At 42.4% G+C, this 19,598-nt stretch overlaps 1 protein-coding gene across 1 annotated transcript; it reads right to left on the bottom strand.

The window, feature by feature from the left end:
* Nucleotides 1-754: 754 nt before the first annotated feature.
* Nucleotides 755-18,168, bottom strand: akap17a (A kinase (PRKA) anchor protein 17A). The gene is made up of 9 exons (XM_023981418.2): nucleotides 18,020-18,168; nucleotides 17,439-17,535; nucleotides 16,715-16,824; nucleotides 16,355-16,484; nucleotides 15,944-16,147; nucleotides 12,236-12,460; nucleotides 4,242-4,390; nucleotides 2,098-2,338; nucleotides 755-1,960 (listed from the first exon to the last, which is right to left on the bottom strand). Exons 2-9 carry the CDS (start codon nucleotides 17,526-17,528, stop codon nucleotides 1,013-1,015), a joined length of 2,097 nt encoding a protein of 698 aa, XP_023837186.1. The 5' UTR covers nucleotides 17,529-17,535; nucleotides 18,020-18,168; the 3' UTR covers nucleotides 755-1,012.
* Nucleotides 18,169-19,598: the final 1,430 nt, after the last annotated feature.

The raw sequence follows: 19,598 nt of genomic DNA, 5'->3' as shown, positions 1-19,598 counted from the left end.
AAATGGTGCCTAATACTTGTATGTTTGAGAAATTAGATTTATGAGATTTCTGTTGATTTGTATAGCGGAACCGCAGTCCTAGACAGGTTAAATCATACACTTTATGTTTATGAACCACTTTATGTTATAGTGACATTATCAAATAATATTTTATTTGTTAGCAGATGTTATTGCGAGTGTAGCGAAATGCTTGTGCTTCTAGTTCCGAGGGAGGAGGAGCCATAGTGACATTATCATTTAACCAGGTTAGAACTAAAACTACGGTCTCGTCTGGTGGTCAAACGCGGAACTCAGAAACATGACATCTGGTCATCTTTAGCCTGTAAGTCTTTGGCTTCGATTTCTCTAGTGAGTGATTCGATTTCTCTCTAGAAAAACGGCACAAACTAAATAGAATTCAAGTAATTGAACCAACGTCGGTCAGTTGTTTAATACCCCCCCCTACTTTATCCTAGAGTAAAAAGCTTGACTTAAACTACAGCTGTCGATCTACTGTTCTAGACCTTGTGACATTTTCCCATAGGACTACAGATCCCTGCATCCTGCTGAAGCACTAATCCTTAACTACAATTCCCAGAATCCAACTAAAGCTGTTCTTACATTTACATTTAAGTCATTTAGCAGACGCTCTTATCCAGAGCGACTTATTCTTCTGAAACACAAACCAGGCCATTCKCTGTGACCCAGAAAGATCAAGTATTTTTTCTGTGTCCTTCCTCTATGTCTTTCTACACAGGAGACACATACTAACCGCGTGATCAATCTACAGTACATATGGAATCTACATGTGTCAAACAGAACATAATAGCAGTATAGCATTTTTTAAATTCAGTAAATAAACCAACTAGAGATGAACAAAGAGCACTGGGGGGAGAGAGAGAGAGCGAGAGAAAGAGGTGTGTGTGTAAGAAGCTGATATGGCCCAGAGACAGTAGCATACTAGAATGCCTGACCATGCATCACTTAAACTAGACCCAGGCATAGGGTCCTCTTCTGTCTCCTCTGGCTGCGTTTAGTGTCGTCTGGAATGAGAACGACTCCTACTACGCTTCCTGGAGTCCCTGTCTTTACTCCTCTCTGTACTCCTGTCCTTCTCCCTCTTCTCTCTACTCCTAGAGCTGCTGCTACTAGATCTGCTCCTGCTGTCTTTATGTCGACTATGTCTTTGGCCCCTCCTGCCTCTGCTGTGGCTCCTCTCACTAGAGCTTCTGCTCCAATCATGGCTGGTGCTCCTGCTGCTGCGGCCCCGTCCATGGTGACTGTCTCTCCTGTGGCTACGACTACCACTCCTCCGTCTGCTATCGCTTCTCCTCTTAGAAATGCGACTTCTCCGTCTGCTTTCGCTTCTCCTCTTAGAACTATGACTTCTCCTCCTCCTTCGACTATCACTCCTCTTTCTGCTGGAGCTTCTTCGTCTCCGGCTGTACCTCCTCCTACACTGGCTATGGGACCGACTCCTCTCCCTTTCTCTAGGTTTCTCCCTCGCCTCTCTGCTTCTACATTCATTACCTCTCCTCTCCTCCATGCCTCCTCGCCTCTCCTCCATGCCTCCTCGCCTCTCCTCCCTCTCTCCTATCTGTTTCTCAGTGACGTGTGATCGTACCATAGCTCTGGGTCTCTCCTCTCCCCTCGGTCTCACCCCGTTCACCCCCAGGGCCCTGCCTATCTTACTCAGGTCGGAGCTGTCTCCCTTGTGCATGGTCAGGGCTGAGGGCTGGGTGGAGGTCTGGTTTTCTCCCTCTCCTCCAGCCTTCTTCAGCAGGTTACCAACCAGTCTCTCCCTCAGCTCCCTCTCTCTGCGCTGCAGATCCAAGGCACGCCCTTTCTCTAACTCCACACGTCTCAACTCCGCCTCCTGCTCCCGCCTGCAGGCCTCAAGCTGCTCCAGCCGGGCTAACTCCTCTTTCTCTCGCTCCTCTCTCTCCACTCTCTCCTTATCCTGCTGTTGCTGTTTCAGAGCCTAGGGAGGGGAGAGAATGAGAAAGACACAGATTGTAATGTAGGTCCTATCGGCATGTGTCTGTATTAAATGTGCATTGGTATAGGTGTAAGTACTGGTGCATTAAATGACACCATGCATCAAGTGTGTGTGTGTACCTTGGCCCTGCCCAGTAGTTCAGCGATAAGGCGTATAGACTCCAAGTTCCTCTGAGCCAACAACAGCCTTCTCTCCTCCGTCGCAATCTTCATCTGCAACTTCTTCTGCTCCTCCTCCTGTCTCCTCTTCACCTTCTTTAGGTTTCTCCTCTCCTCCCGGTCTCTCAGCTTCTGCTCTCGTTTCCGTATCCTCTCCTCCCTCCTCCGTTCCTTTTCCTCCTCCTCCGCCTCCTTCTGTTTCCTACAACCACAGCAGAAGCATGGATCATTCACTAGTCTAATACATACAGTGGGGAGAACAAGTATTTGATACACTGCCGATTTTGCAGGTTTTCCTACTTACAAAGCATGTAGAGGTCTGTAATTTTTATCATAGGTACACTTCAACTATGAGAGACGGAATCTAAAACAAAAATCCAGAAAATCACATTGTATGATTTTTAAGTAATTAATTTGCATTTTATTGCATGACATAAGTATTTGATACATCAGAAAAGCAGAACTTAATATTTGGTACAGAAACCTTTGTTTGCAATTACAGAGATCATACGTTTCCTGTAGTTCTTGACTAGGTTTGCACACACTGCAGCAGGGATTTTGGCCCACTCCTCCCTACAGATCTTCTCCAGATCCTTCAGGTTTCGGGGCTGTCGCTGGGCAATACGGACTTTCAGCTCCCTCCAAAGACTTTCTATTGGGTTCAGGTCTGGAGACTGGCTAGGCCACTCCAGGACCTTGAGATGCTTCTTACGGAGCCACTCCTTAGTTGCCATGGCTGTGTGCTTCGTGTCGTTGTCATGCTGGAAGACCCAGCCACGACCCATCTTCAATGCTCTTACTGAGGGAAGGAGGTTGATGGCCAAGATCTCGCGATACATGGCCCCATCCATCCTCCCCTCAATACGGTGCAGTCGTCCTGTCCCCTTTGCAGAAAAGCATCCCCAAAGAATGATGTTTCCACCTCCATGCTTCACGGTTGGGATGGTGTTCTTGGGGTTGTACTCATACTTCTTCTTCCTCCAAACACGGCGAGTGGAGTTAGACCAAAAAGCTCTATTTTTGTCTCATCAGACCACATGACCTTCTCCCATTCCTCCTCTGGATCATCCAGATGGTCATTGGCAAACTTCAGACGGGCCTGGACATGCACTGGCTTAAGCAGGGGGACCTTGCGTGCGCTGCAGGATTTTAATCCATGACGGCGTAGTGTGTTACTAATGGTTTTCTTTGAGACTGTGGTCCCAGCTCTCTTCAGGTCATTGACCAGGTCCTGCCGTGTAGTTCTGGGCTGATCCCTCACCTTCCTCATGATCATTGATGCCCCACGAGGTGAAATCTTGCATGGAGCCCCAGACCGAGGGTGATTGACCGTCATCTTGAACTTCTTCCATTTTCTAATAATTGCGCCAACAGTTGTTTCCTTCTCACCAAGCTGCTTGCCTATTGTCCTGTAGCCCATCCCAGCCTTGTGCAGGTCTACAATTTTATCCCTGATGTCCTTACACAGCTCTCTGGTCTTGGCCATTGTGGAGAGGTTGGAGTCTGTTTGATTGAGTGTGTGGACAGGTGTCTTTTATACAGGTAACGAGTTCAAACAGGTGCAGTTAATACAGGTAATGAGTGGAGAACAGGAGGGCTTCTTAAAGAAAAACTAACAGGTCTGTGAGAGCCGGAATTCTTACTGGTTGGTAGGTGATCAAATACTTATGTCATGCAATAAAATGCAAATTAATTATTTAAAAATCATACAATGTGATTTTCTGGATTTTTGTTTTAGATTCTGTCTCTCACAGTTGAAGTGTACCTATGATAAAAATGACAGACCTCTACATGCTTTGTAAGTAGGAAAACCTGCAAAATCGGCAGTGTATCAAATACTTGTTCTCCCCACTGTAGCTCTSCTACTGTCTATCAGTATGGGCCCTAGTAGCTTAGTTCCTACCACCTTTGGTTTGAGATCTGAAGGACTGGATGGGTGACAGCAATAAAGTGGACGCTTACACTCATTGGAAGACGAGGTGGAGCAATCACAATGTTCCTTACACCTATCCGGTCGCCTCAGAACTACAGACCACTAAAGAGGAAAAGACAGGGGACAATGTTTTCAGACCAGGCATATGACCTCATCTCTTTTCTCTGCATACCTCTCCTCCTCCTTCTGTCTCTCCTCTTCCTCCTTCTCCTTGCGTTTCAGCTCCTCCCTCTGTCTCTCCAACTCCAGTATTCTCAGTCGTTCCTGCTGCCGTCTCTTCAGAGCCACGTCACTCAGGTGCTTACTGGTGTCAAAGGTCACCTGACAGACAGGCAGGCAAACAGTTAGCCGAGTGAGTTGGTGTAGGACTGCAGGGTCCACTAGTGACACTCGGGTGTTTATTCGTGTCAAAGGTCACCTGACAGACAGGACGTGCTACTCCCCTGCCACTCTCCTCCTTCCACCCTCTCTCTCTCTCCTCATCCCCTCCCCTCTTTCTCTTATTTTGGCCTGAGAAGCTGTGACCCATGTGGATTAGAGACAGCTCTCTCTCCTAATTTCTCCATCTCTCTCTTCATTAAGGAAGAACAGTTTAGTTCTGGATTAGGGACCAGGCCTCCCGGTTTGGTCCAGTGATCCTTGGAATTATAATGGCCTGACTTTCATTTCACCAAAAGACATTAAACCTGCTGTCCTACACAAGCCCTTCTCTACTGACTAACCCCCATTAGCATACACTTGGCCTCGATGGATCCCCCCTTCCAGCCAATGGTGCATCAACATTCTAACAGTCTAATAAATACATTTCATATATGCTATCAGAAGAAGAAGAATTTGGTTGTGTTTATGGAGGTGTTAGTATAGTATACTAAAAAACAATTACTTCAGAGAACCTAAAAGCATTTTAACTAGTTTGTTACTCTAGGCTAAAAGTACAAACTAAAAACCACAAGTTCAAGAGTTAAATCCATCACAAATGAATCCACTGTAACTTCATTTTGGCAGGTCTAAAGAAACATTGTGAAAATAAGAAAATGTATTTTWAAAAAACTAAATAGCATATTTTAAGTGTATTATGTTACTAGTCTTTGCTTAGTAGCCTGAGCAAAGCTGCTATGTGAGTGGTCATGTGCTGAACGCATGGACAGCGTGCGAGTGGTCATGTGCTGAACGCATGGACAGCGTGCGAGTGGTCATGTGCTGAACGCATGGACAGCGTGCGAGTGGTCATGTGCTGAACACATGGACAGCGTGCAAGTGGTCATGTGCTGAACGCATGAACAGCGTGCGAGTGGTTATGTGCTGAACACATGGACAGCGTGCGAGTGGTTATGTGCTGAACGCATGAACAGCGTGGATATTCTTGGAAAAAATGATATTTGGAAATAGAGCTGCACCACTCGAACTTTGAGTTATTTTACAAAGGTACAACACCAGTCAACAGTTTGGACACACCTACTCATTCAAGGGTGTTTCTTTATTTTTACTATTTTCTACATTGTAMAATAATAGTGAGGACATCAAAACTATGAAATAACACCTGGAATCATGTAGTAACCAAAAAAGTATTAAACAAAATCAATATATATTATATTTGAGATTCTTCAAATAGCCACCCTTTGCCCTGACAGCTTTCTCTCAACCAGCTTCACCTGGAATGCTTTTCCAAGTCTTGAAGGAGTTCCCACATATGCTGAGCATTTGTTGGCTGCTTTTCCTTCACTCTGTGGTCCGAGTCATCCCAAACCATCTCAATTTGGTTGAAGTCGGGGGGATTGTGGAGGCCAGATCATCTGATGCAGCACTCCGTTGCTCTCCTTCTTGGTCAAATAGCCTTACACAGCCTGGAGGTGTGTTGGGTCATTGTCGTGTTGAAAAACAAATGAGTCCCACTAAGCGCAAACCAGATGCYCCCCCATACCATAACACCTCCTTCTCCAAGCTTTACGGTGGGAAATTCACATGCGGAGATCATCCGTTCACCCACACTGCGTCTTACAAAGCCACGGCAGTTGGAACCAAAAATCTCAAATTTGGACTCCAGACCAAAGGACATATTTCCACCGGTCTAATATCCATTGCTTGTGTTTCTTGGCCCAAGTATGTCTCTTCTTCTTATTGGTGTCCTTGGTGTTTCTTTGCAGCAATTCGACAATGAAGGCCAGATTCACACAGTCTGCGCTGAACAGTTGATGTTGAGATGTGTCTGTTACTTGAACTCTGTAATGAACTTATCCTATAGAGCAGGGGTAACTCTGGGTCTAACTTTCCTGTGGCGGTCCTCATGAGAGCCAGTTTCATCATAGCGCATGATTGTTTTTGCGACTGCACTTGAAGAAACTTTCAAAGTTCTTGAAATGTTCCGTATTGACTGACCTTCATGTCTTAAAGTAATGATGGACCGTCGTTTCTCTTTGCTTATTTGAGCTGTCCTTGCCATAATATGGACTTGGTCTTTAAAAAATATATATTTCACCTTTATTTAACCAGGTAGGCTAGTTAKCTTCTTATTGCTGCAGGGGCAGTATTGAGTAGCTTGGATGAAAGGTGCACAGAGGTGCCCATATTAAACGGCCTACTCCTTAGTCCCAGTTGCTAATATATGCATATTATTATTCATATTGGATAGAAAACACTCTGAAGTTTCTAAAACTGTTTGAATTATGTCTGTGAGTATAACAGAACTCATATGGCAGGCAAAAACCTGAGAAGTTCCACTTCCTGTTTGAATTGTTTCTGAGGTGTCAGATTTTCAACCATGCTCTCAATTGAAATGACAGCGAGATATAGATGAGTTTTCACTTCCTACGGCTTCCACTAGATGTCAACAGTCAACAGAACTTTGTCTGATGACTCTAAGTGAAGGGGGGCCGAGGAGACAGGAATGAGTAATCACTTCCACGGGCTGATCACGCATTCACCATGCACCTTCACATGAGTAGGACGTCGTTCCATCGCTCTCTGAAGTCAATTAAATTTTCCGGTTGGAACGTTATTCAAGATGTATGTTAAACAACTTCTAAAGATTGATCAGTACATCGTTTGACATGTTTCTACTGACTGTTACGAACTTTTGGACATTTGTCACGTTATAGTGGAGGCGCTTTCTGACTTTGGAATTGTTTACCGAAGGCGCGAACCAAAGTAGCTAATTGGACATAAATAATGGACATTATCGAACAAATCAAGCATTTATTGTGGACCGGGATCCTAGGACGCATCTGATGAAGTTCATCAAAGGTAAGGAAACTATTATCATGTATTTTCTGGTTTCTGTTGAGTCCAACATGGCGGCTAATTTGGCTACTGTTCTGAGCTCCGTCTCAGATTATTGCAAGATTTGCTTTTTCCGTAAAGTTTTTGGAAATCTGACACAGCGGTTGAATTAAGGAGAGGTATATCTATAATTCCATGTGTATAACTTGTATTATCATCTACATTTATGATGAGTATTTCTGTTGAAACGATGTGGCTATGCACCATCACTGGATGTTTTTGGAACTAGTGAATCTAACGCACGCAATGTAAACTCATATTTTTTTGTTATAAATATGAACTTTATCAAACAAAACATGCATGTATTGTGTAACATGAAGTCCTATGAGTGTCATCTGATGAAGATAATCAAAGGTTAGTGATTCATTTTATCTCTATTTCTGCTTTTTCTAACTGCTATCTTTCGCTGGAAAAATGGCTGTGCATATTTTGGTTTGATGGTGACCTAACATAATCGTTTGTAGTGCTTTCGCTGAAAAGCATATTTGAAAATCGGACACTTTGGTGGGATTAACAACAAGAATACCTTTAAAATGATATAAGACACATGTACGTTTGAGGAATTTTAATTTTAATTTTTAAATTATGAGATTTCTGGTTTTTGAATTTGGCGCCCTGCACTTTATCTGGCTGCTGTCATATCGATCCCGGTAGCGGGATGCAGCCATAAGAAGTTAAGAATAAGTTATCATTTACAACTGCGACCTGGCCAAGATAAAGCAAAGCAGTGCGACACAAACAACAACACAGAGTTACACATGGGATAAACAAACATAGTCAATAACACAATAGAAAAAAAAGTATATTTTACCAAATAGGGCTATCTTCTGTATACCACCCCTACCTTGTCACAACACAACTGACTGGCTCAAACGCATTAAGAAGAAAATAAATTCCACACATTAACAAGGCACACCTGTTAATTGAAATACATTCCAAGTGACAACCTCATGAAGCTGGTTGAAAGAATGCAAAGATTGTGTGCAAAGCTGTCATCAAGGCAAAGGGTGGCAAGTTGAAGAATCTCAAATATAAAATATTTTGATTTGTTTAAAACTTTTTTGGTTACTTCTAGTGATGCACCGGTATGACATTTTTGGCCGATACCGATATCCAATATTTTCCTTGACAAAAAAAACCCGATACCGATAACCGATATTCCAAATGTTTAGAGGCCTTTTAAGCATTCTAGTACAGTTAAATAGTTAACACACAGACACACACATGGACGAAGCGGTCTAAGGCACTGCATCTCAGTGCAAGAGGCGTCACTATAGTCCCTGGTTCGAATCCAGGCTGTATCACATCTGGCCGTGATTGGGAGTCCCATAGGGCGGCGCACAACTGGCCCAGCGTCATCTGGGTTTGGCTGGGGTAGGCCGTCATTGCAAATAAGAATTTGTTCTTAACTGACTTGCCTAGTTAAATAAAAGGTTACACACACACACCAAAAAGTTATTTGTTGGCATTTACATATGTCRCCATTACCAGTAAAACATAATCAAAACCTATTTCTTTCACTTACTTGCTGTGCTGTTTCGTTGTTCAGTCGTTTCATTCTCAACCAGGATTTCTATGGAATGCTGTTTGGGTCTTTGCATGGCAAAAAATATACTAGCTTGTTGACCAATCAGGACCTGCATATGACTGCACGTCACATTATAATTTAACGCATTCATACATTTTTTGCATAGATATTACACATTGATTACACTCTCTCTTGTATTTCATATGTCACAACGATTCATCGATATGTATGCTATGATGCAGGTAAAGCTGTCTCGCGCACCTACAGCGCTGGTCATAAAAAATGTATGCAAACAATGTTCTTCCCCAAAAACATAGCAACACGACGTCTGTTTCAGTAGCTATAGTTAGCTAGCTAACTATATAGCTAGGTGTCGTCATCTAAAATAACCCTCATTTAAAAGACGCCAATGTTCTCTGGGTGTCACTGAGTAGACTGTTACCCCATTTCATTGATCCCCAATCCTTAGGTAAAGCTGTAGCGTGCAATATGAATGTCAATACACACAATAGGCTGACTGGGGAGGTTTTCACACACAGTCACAGTCCCGCGATAAGAGCTACAATGCTAATATTTGCGTAAACTCTTCACAGTTGTGTTCTGTGGGTGTCACTGAGTAGACTGATATCCCATTTCATTGGTTCACATTCCAACCTTGTTTTACATTATCTGGTCTAAATATGGCATGATTCCAACAATTGTAACCATCTGCATCACTTTCAAAGCAGTACTTTTATTTTGAAGGCAAACCGCAAATTCCACTATTGTGCCTAATCCTTATTGCGGCTAGCTTCACAACATATACCCCGGTCCGGTCGAGCGTCACTAGCCAGATGAAGCTAGCTGGCTGCTTTTAACGTTAGCTTTGGCAACAGGGTTAAGTAGCTGGCTAGCTATTTATTTCAAGTTCAATAGGCAAACAACAAGTGGCTACCTAGCTAATACTTACAAYGATTCCTAAATCATTGCTAAGAATAGTGAAAATGACTTCAGTTTCTACTGGTCATTGTTTTCAGGCTGGTTGTATTGGTACTATCTAGGTACCAAGCTAAACCTAGCTAGCTACGCCAGAAGTTGCAGTCGAACAAATAATGCTTTATTACCAATGCGGTACTGTAAACACATTGTTCATGGCCGGTGTTTGCTTGTTTGCACAGCTTTGACAGTGGTGGCGCTTGGCTTGCACGTACAAATGAAGAACACACAACATTCTATAATAGAACTGTGTTATTTGACGTGTCAAATTAAAAGCTTATTTAACGCGTCAAATAGTGTTATTTCTCCGGGAGGTCCGTGGGGGCGACGCACAATTGGGCTAGCGTCGTCCAGGTTAGGGAGGGTTTGGCCGGTAGGGATATCCTTGTCTCATCGCGCTCCAGAGACTCCTGTGGCGGGCCGGGCGCAGTGCGTGCTAACCAAGGGGGCCAGGTGCACGGTGTTTCCTCCGACACATTGGTGCGGCTGGCTTCCGGGTTGGAGGCGCGCTGTGTTAAGAAGCAGTGCGGCTTGGTTGGGTTGTGCTTCGGAGGACGCGTGGCTTTCGACCTTCGTCTCTCCCGAGCCCGTACAGGAGTTGTAGCGATGAGACAAGATAGTAATTACTAGCGATTGGATACCACGAAAATTGGGGTGAAAAGGGGATAAAAAAAATATAATAATAAAAAATAAAAAAGTGTTATTTGACATGCAAAGACCCAAACGGCGTTCCATAAGCATGTCGTGAAGCTAATAGCAGTGACGCAATTACTGTGTAACTCCGGTAGGGCAAAATCTGAACAATAGCGCACATGGTAAGGTTAGTATGTACCGGTGCTCGACCAGTCGCGAAAGCCAATATCACCCACAACAGAGAATGGTTGATTGTCAAGGACAATGAATCCCATTATCTTGCCATTAATMGATTTCGCCTTTGAGTTGTCTAGCTGAAATTTCCTTACTCTTCCAAATCACTGCTCGACTGCTCGATCCACACAGCAGACATTGTGGGCTAGGTTAGGAATGCTGTGTTGCAAGTGTAAGGCAAAATTTTACGTGGTGTCATTACGTCATGTACCTACATTATATAGGTATGCACGTAAGCWTTGACATCGGGTTTTCACGTCGGCGTTAAACTAGACATCGGGCCGATACCGATGTTGGCATTTTTAGCTAATATCGGCCGATTCCGATATGTTCACCAATATATTGTGCATCCCTAGTTAATACATGATTTCATGTGTTTTTTATAGTTTTGATGTCTTCACTATTATTCTACAATGTAGAAAATAGTAGAAATAATGAAAAACCCTTGAATGAGTAGGTGTTCTAAAACTTTTGACCGGTAGTGTAAGTGTCACAGACACTGATACTATATAGAAATCTAAAACACTCATCACTCATGTACAATTTGACAACTGATAATATTGTCACTCATCAAACCATTGTCAATTTAATCTTGTCTTTAGGCTAACTCTTATTATGTGTGAAATTAGTTTGGGTATAAATTTAGGTGTAGTTTGGGTGTAGTTTGGGTAGTTTCAAATGGGCCGGCTGCGCAGGCTGACTGGCATCGTTTGTTTCCCCTCGCTCATTAACTCGGATTGAGTCAAGGATATGTTTAGCATTATTCTAAAGGCCTACTGCAACACATAGCATGGTTTCATTTCCCTTACAATACATTTTATTAGTAATAGTTATTGTAAATAAAACAGTCCTGTAACAGATTATTTTTCAAAGTAAAAAGTAAAAGACAATGATATCAACCTACAAGGCGTGCAGTCAAATAATTAGCTATAAAATTGAGCGCCAACATTGGCAAATAGGCTCATAAACACTAATCCTTACACTATTATATTTTTTWATTGAATCATCAACCTCTTCACCCTCCTTAATTTAGTTAGGCCTAATTAAAATGAAATTGGGAAATAATGTGCACAATTATCGGCCATTCATCCATTTGTCATTCAGTGAGGAGCGAGACAGATTAGCCCCTGGCTGCGTACCAACAACCTACAGCGGATTGTTTTAGCTGGTTAAAATGGGAATAGGTGTGAAGAAAACAGAGAAAAATGGCTTGAAACACTTTGTGATTTCAAAATTCTGACCAATGAGCAATGTAAAATACAAACTTTAAGGAAAAGTCAGGGAGGGTCGTTGCATTCTTTTGGGGGGGGGGGGGGGGGGGGTTGTTTTACAAAATCAAACGTCAGTGGTCGTTGGCCTATGGCGGTTCTAGTGCTGACACAGCAGGACAATCCCCTCAACCTTCACCCAGATCTAAAAGTGTGGATACCCTCCTCTCCCCTTCTATACGTGGTTCATCCCTCTTAGTGTGTGTATATGTTTGTGTGTCTGTAGTGTGGATAGTGTGTGTAGTTCAGTACCTTGATGTTGCAGGCCACAGCCTTGCCGTCCTCTCCTTTGTACATGAGCTTCATGCCTCTCAGTGTGTCCATGGCCTTGGCGAAGCCATCGTACTCCTGGTACTGGACGTACGCCTCAAAGTTAAGATGGCCGCCGAAGGTGAAGGTGTTGAAGTTCTTATCAAGAGTATCCTCTCTGTACGGGTCCAACATGGGGATGTCTACATGACGCACCTGACCAAAGCCCTGGGAGGAGTGATAAGGTTAGGTGTAGGGCTGGAACAATACCAGTATTGCAATACTCATTAGTATCGTGGCAAGYAAACAAAACAAAGTGGATTTCACTTCTTATGTTGGAAACAAACATCATGTTGTCATCRAGTCACATTTATTTATATTTCAAGCAATAGAACACAATATTTTACATACAGCAGGTTTTTAAAGGAAAACAAGTTAAGTCTGCTTTGTGTTTTCATTTTAGCCATGGAAAGAATATTGTGATACTGGTATCGTCCCAGCCCTAATTAGGATGTGTGTATAAGGGGATTTGATTGATCGATGACAGATTGAGTAATTGATTGTTAGGTACAGTACCAGTCAAAAGTTTGGACACAACTACTCATTCAAGGATTTTTCTTTATTTGACTATTTTCTACATTGTAGAATAATAGTGAAGACATCAAAAGTATGAAATAACACATATGGAATCATGTAGTAAKCTAAAGTGTTAAACAAATCAAAATATATTTAAAATTCTTCAAAGTAGCCACCCTTTGCCTTGACTACAGATTTGCACACTCTTGACATTCTCTCAATGCTTTTCCAAGTCTTGAAGGAGTTCCCACATATGCTGAGCACTTCTTGGCTGCTTTTCCTTCACTCTGCAGTCCAACTCATCCCAAACCATCTCAATTGGGTTGAGGTAGTGTGATTGTGGAGGCCAGGTCATCTGATGCAGCACTCCATCACTCTCCTTCTTGGTCAAATAGCCCTTACACAGCCTGTAGGTGTGTTGGGTAATTGTCCTGTTGAAAAACAAATGATAGTCCCACTAAGTGCAAACCAGATGAGATGGCATATCACTGCAGAATGCTGTGGTAGCCATGCTGGTTAAGTGCGCCTTGAATTCAAAATAAAAAAGTGTCAACAGCAAAGCACCACCACACAATCACACCTCCTCCTCCATGCTTCATGTGGGAACCACACATGCGGAGATCACCCGTTCACCTACTCTGCGTCTCACAAAGATCAGGGATGCAAACTGGTGAGGGCCCAAAAAGGTGACAGGTTTTTTGTTGCACTGAAACATGCAAAAAAAAWAATTAAATCACTGCTACGGGGAAATGCAGGTTAACAAATTAAACAACAAAGAATATGATCTACATTATCAGTTTGGGTGTAAAATAAGTGGTTAATGTGAACCTAACTCACAGCAAAAAAATGTTAAGGCAATCCAATATTCTGTTGCCTAGACTTTACTGCAAATGAAACTCAAGCCTTGAGAAAGGCTTGGATAAGAGCGTCTGCTAAATGACTTAAATGTAAATGTAAAATGAGAAAAAAAACAATACACTAATATTGCAGTTAGCCATGAGAGCCTTTATAATAGAACGCTTGTGACCATGACAGCCTTTATAATAGAACGCTTGTGACCACACACACATAAACACTGCACTTGGGAAAAACACATCTTAAAGTAGAAATAGAATGAAACAAGCAAGCATTCTATTTTTGCTCTATTATAGTGGCCACTATAGATATCGATCAAGTGCACAAGGCTACATGTGTGCAAAAATACACACGTGTTACTGTCAAGTTCAACACAACAAAAACAATATATTTGGGCWACACTGCACATTATTACATTGTATACTTTCTGCCTGTGGACATGTGTTCTACAATGTGCCAGCGAAAGTGAGAAAGAGGGAAAGTGTGTGGTGTTCCTTTCACCTCTATAGTGGCATCCAGCTTAAGCCAGGCACAGCTCCATCTACACTTGATCCCGGAATCACTTCTCARAAGCAACGCCTCATTTACACCTAATTCTCTCATTCTGGAAATTAACCACATACTGTAGATGGAAAACATTAGTTAACAGATAGTTGTTAGTTCGTTAGCTAGTGAACATTTCACACAGATTGCCAGGGTCCAGTAAGCAACTAATGCGTTTTCACTTGAGGAACGGCAAGGAGTCATATACCAGTTAATACTATAGGGAATTGGTTAGGTTACTAATGTTACCTCATCTGATGTTATGTTAGCTAGCTAATGTTAGCTGTCTGCCTTTATTAGCAAGCTAATTTTAACACCGTAAACTCAATTATTTGATCATATAACTTGGCTAATGCTGCTCAACATTTCTCTGGCAAGCTAACGAAGAATTCGATCCAGCTAACAAGATACTTAACAATGCTAATACTTGTTCCACCACACTTTCTCCCTCACCTCAAACTTTCAAAATACCAGTAGTTTTTCAGTTACAGCTCATGAAGTACGCTTCGTCACCTTCTCACCCCCGTCTCCGTGGTCAGGCTTCTCACCAKACGTTACCTCTTCCTTATCGTTCAGGGGACGCGCTGCTGTAACTGTCAAGCTGTCTTTCCAGAGGGCGCGCTGATGCTGTAACTAGTAAGTTGGTTATCTCTTCTTTCTTCAGTCGCGTGCTGCACTGCATTCTAGTAGGTAAACAATTGGCTGAGCCTTGGATACACCCAGTATTGCTCCCCCTCCCCCCCKAAAAAATCTCTCATCGGATCAACACGAATCACGTAGATCACCTATTTTGGATTCAAAATGCCAAATTTCACCTGAAAGGTGACTAGTTTGCATCCCTGAAAGACACGGCGTTTGGAACCAACATTTTTTAATTTAGACTCATCAGAGTAAAGTACAGATTTCCACCGGTCTAATGTCCATTGCTCGTGTTTCTTGCCCCAAGCAAGTCTATTCTTATTGGTGTCCTTCAGTAGTGTGTTCTTTGCAGCAATTCGACCATGAAGGCCTGATTCACGCAGTCTCCTCTGAACAGTTGATGTTGAGATGTGTCTGTTACTTGAACTCCGTGAAGCATTTATTTGGGCTGCAATTTCTGAGCTGCAGTTAACTCTAATGAACTTATCCTCTGCAGCAGAGGTAACTCCGGGTTTTCCTTTCCTGTGGCGATCCTCATGACAGCCATCATAGGGCTTGATGGTTTTTGCGACTGCACTTGAAGAAACTTTCAAAGTTCTTGAAATTTTCCGGATTGACTGACCTTCATGTCTTAAAGTAATGGACTTACTTGATCTGTTCTTGCAATAAAATGGACTTGGTCTTTTACCAAATAGGGCAATCTTCTGTATACCACCCCTACCTTGTCACAACACAACTGATTGACTCAAACGCATTAAGGAAAAAAATTCCACAAATGAACTTTTAACAAGGCACACCTGTTAATTGAAATGCATTCCAAGACTACCTCATGAAGCTGGTTGAGAGAATGCAAAGAGTGCACAAATCTGTCATCAAGGAAAAGGGTGGCTACTTTGAAGAATCTCAAATATAAAATATATTTTGATTTGTCTAACACTTTTTTGGTTACTACATGATTCCATATGTGTTATTTCATAGTTGTGATGTCTTCACTATTATTCTACAATGTAGAAAATAGTAAAAAATAAAGAAAAACCCTTAAATAAGTAGGTGTGTCAAACTTTTGACTGGTAGTGTATATAATGAGTTCTTTCCTACCCGGAAGATGGTCTGCAGGGCCATCTCGGAGGGCCGATCAGGGGGACCGTCAGGCAGGGTAAACCAGCGACAGGGCAGGCCCTCCAAGCGGATGGTGTCTGGCCTCTCCCCTGGAACCGTATCGTTCATGTCCTTGGCGTCACGGAAGAACGAGTCCCAGTCATAACGTGTCGGGAAGTCCATCTTATTCTCCACTGCACGCACCTGGACACCCCACAGACCAGGGAAAAATTATTATCAGTTATAACTACATGATGTATTATTCCCTGTTAATTTATCAGTCCGGTTGATTAGGGTAAAAAAAGTTATGTTTTACAAGAACTTGGGGAAGGTACTCTATCACCAAAAATACAGATTTTTTGTTCACACTTTACCTGACACATTTTGACCCCTACATAACAGTTCCGTTACCTTGAGTATGTCAGTGAAGCCGCTGAGTTTGATGCTCTTGCCATCCAGTTTGGCCAGTAGGATCTTCACCACCCCTCTGTTTTCCACCTCGCCCTCGAAGCGGATAAAGTCCATGGTGCTCTTAGAGATCCTGGGGAGAGACAGCGGTGAGACATATTGCTTGATGATTACAGCTTCATTCAATACATGTATCCATATCAGAAAATACTGATACGATGCAAACCATTGGCAATATTATCAGTATTGTCATGGTTTTACTGTTATTAGATTGCTTGTAGCTTAGCTATAAAAAACACAAACACACATGACCTATGGCTATAACAGTATGAATATGTTCCTATGGACAGGGCACATGCCAACCTGAGGGCAGAGAACTGTTCAGGAGCCACCATGGCCTTCACCCTCTCCATCACCTCCCAGTTAGAGATGCTCTTCCCAGGCAGCTTCAGCTGGGGCAGTGCCACACTCAACTGGAAGAGAAATCATAGAATACATTTTACTGTAATACATGCTCATCTGGATGTTAAATGCATTGCGTTGGAGATGCTCATTACTTCAGGTACAGGTGTATGGTGTATTTGCCTGGAAACARTATGTTGAATAACATTGAATTGTACGTCAGATCAGAAATGAGCARCTGTATCAGGAATGTTTCCTCAACCTCTACAAGCCAGAATGTTGAATAAAATTACATTTTTGRGTTGTCTGTGCGGCTTTACTGGTTGTCTGTGCGGTTGTTCCTTTTGGCGGTAGGAATGTGAGACAATATATCAACAGGAAAGTATAATTACATCAACTTCTCAAAGCGCTGGTAGCGCATTCAGATTCCTATCACCAGAAGCATGCACAGAACRATGTAAACACGTGCATGAGCTCGGCAAGTGTGCATGCATCTGTGCATTTTATCTTTTTCCCCAGCTTTAGATGATAGAAATCTGAATGCACTACATTATATTCAACATCCTGGCTTGTAGAGGTTGTGACAGTTAACTTTTCTCATTCAAATGCTCATTCCTGCCCAACGTAGAATTCAATGTCCTGTTTCCAGCCAAATGGTGTATGTGACACTATATGTGTCACTCACCGTCATCTTGGCGATGGGTTTCAGGAACAGGTTGTACTCCTGACACAGACACACCGCCTCAGTGGTGTCATGGACGAGGGTGGTCATCATGACCTGACTACAGAGGGAGGGGAGAGTGTAAGAGGGGGGGCGGGCGAGTCATACAGTACTATTGCTGTAAATCTGGTTGGCCAGCCGGACAGCTAGCTATAATTAATGTAGCATAAATTGCCAAATGAATGGATTTCTTGTTAGCTACAAGCTAGCTACTATATTATTTCTAATGAATCAGTAACGTTAGCCATCTTGCTTCATGACATCTTTTATCGAGTCACTATAAAGGACATCACTGTGAATTTTTACTAGCAAACTAACATCATCTAAATATCCGATATGTACCTAAGCAATACAATTAAAGACAGAATATATCTAGCTAGCCGAATAGCTGCTACGACCGAATGGTTTCACATAGGTAACGACGTTAGCTGGCTAACATAGCAGCTAACTGTTAGCCGGCTAATGGTAACCAATGCGGCCGCAGCACTTTTATACTGGAAAAAAACACTGAAATCATTGACAGTTAATAATGTAAATACACCAACCTGCTTCACCAGCTGCTAAATATATGTACTTTTTGTTGTTTATATGTGTTAAAATTAGAATATGTCCACAAAGCGTCAATTAACTGTAGTTTTCTGCACAACAAATGTAGCTACTCGAGGACACTTCCGAGTTGAGAGAACTTTGAACTTACCGTAAACATTCAAAGGTTTTTTTACTGTAGAAAAAAAAACTTTACCGCCACCTTGCGACGATTCCCGAAGCGCATTTGCGCAGACTGTTTTACTAACAAAATACCTCTARGTAACATAATAACATCTTTGCAAATTATCTCAATTGTCTTGTATCAGAGAGCATCAACATTTCCCACCATCATCACATTTAGAAAAATATCAAATTGGCAAATACTCTTTTCCTGTTGCCTTTCTAAGATTTCTGCGAATGGATACCTACAACTGATGTAGGGATGTGAGGTGCGTGTGGGCAGCCCATGGGAAAAGTGTATTTGCCAATATTATATAGTTTACTAGCTGCTTATCCATGGTAGATCATTGGTTAATTTCACAAAAACAATCTACCAAACTATTTCTCAATGTTTCTCAAAATTAGGGTAGCTTTGATCATGCTTAATGTCGTTAGTCCACACAACATGTCACCCTGTCAGCTACAGTAGAACCTGATGAACAACATGAGGGCAAACGATACAATTGGACATGCTTTTTTGTCCTACCAGATTCACGTTGAGAAGGTTCTAGCTAGTGTATCCCTATGTCCTCCGACTCTTATTGGATATATTTCTATGGTTTGTCAGGTCCCAGGTTCCCATGACTGTTATATTTTATTTARGTTAATTACTATTAGCGTTTTACATTAGCGCAATCTGTACCTCATAGAGCAGATCTAGTAATAACATGCTGACCAAATCGGCTACATTGTGTGCGCGAGAGCATTGCAAAATAAATGTACACATAGATGTTATTCAATCGTTTCATCCAAACTGCTCGCACGTCAACAGCTGTCTGTGTAGCCAGGCACTCTTGACATGCTGGTCCCATCTATTCATTGGTTTTTATGAGTATATACCCAAGTGGGTGATTGAAAGTTGAGGTCCACACTCRAATCCAGTAGTGATGGGAAGTTCCACTCTTTTTAAAGGTGCTGAATGGTCAATCCAACATCCGCATTGGCATGCAGCATTAATGGTGATATGGCCTCTGCAGAAGTCAGGACATTCATACCTCTTGTGCTTCGCCAAACAGAACAGTTGTGAAAGAAGTTGTCAAAGAAGTGAGTTTCTGTTTATACAGAACCTCCCTTCCTCACCTAACGTAAACCAATCATGTCAATGTGGAGCTATACCTCCACATTATTTCACATTTTGAGAGGTGCACACACTGCACAATGATGTGGTATGGAGCACAATATGGCCTCTGCGTGCCTCTGGAGGCCCCACACGTGCATCACACCATCAATACAGCGCCTCCGACCACATTTTCGGATAATGCATAAATTGGCTCTTACTGAAGCTGATCTTTTTGAGTCTTTCAGTCAAAATGTTAACAAACAGATCACCGCCCATATGTTACGCACGCCTCTAAGAAGAGGGAACGCAACACCCTG

Source organism: Salvelinus sp. IW2-2015, linkage group LG36, assembly GCF_002910315.2.
Source record: "Salvelinus sp. IW2-2015 linkage group LG36, ASM291031v2, whole genome shotgun sequence".
NCBI lineage: Eukaryota > Metazoa > Chordata > Actinopteri > Salmoniformes > Salmonidae > Salvelinus > Salvelinus sp. IW2-2015.
This window is presented reverse-complemented; position numbering and strand designations above follow the sequence as displayed.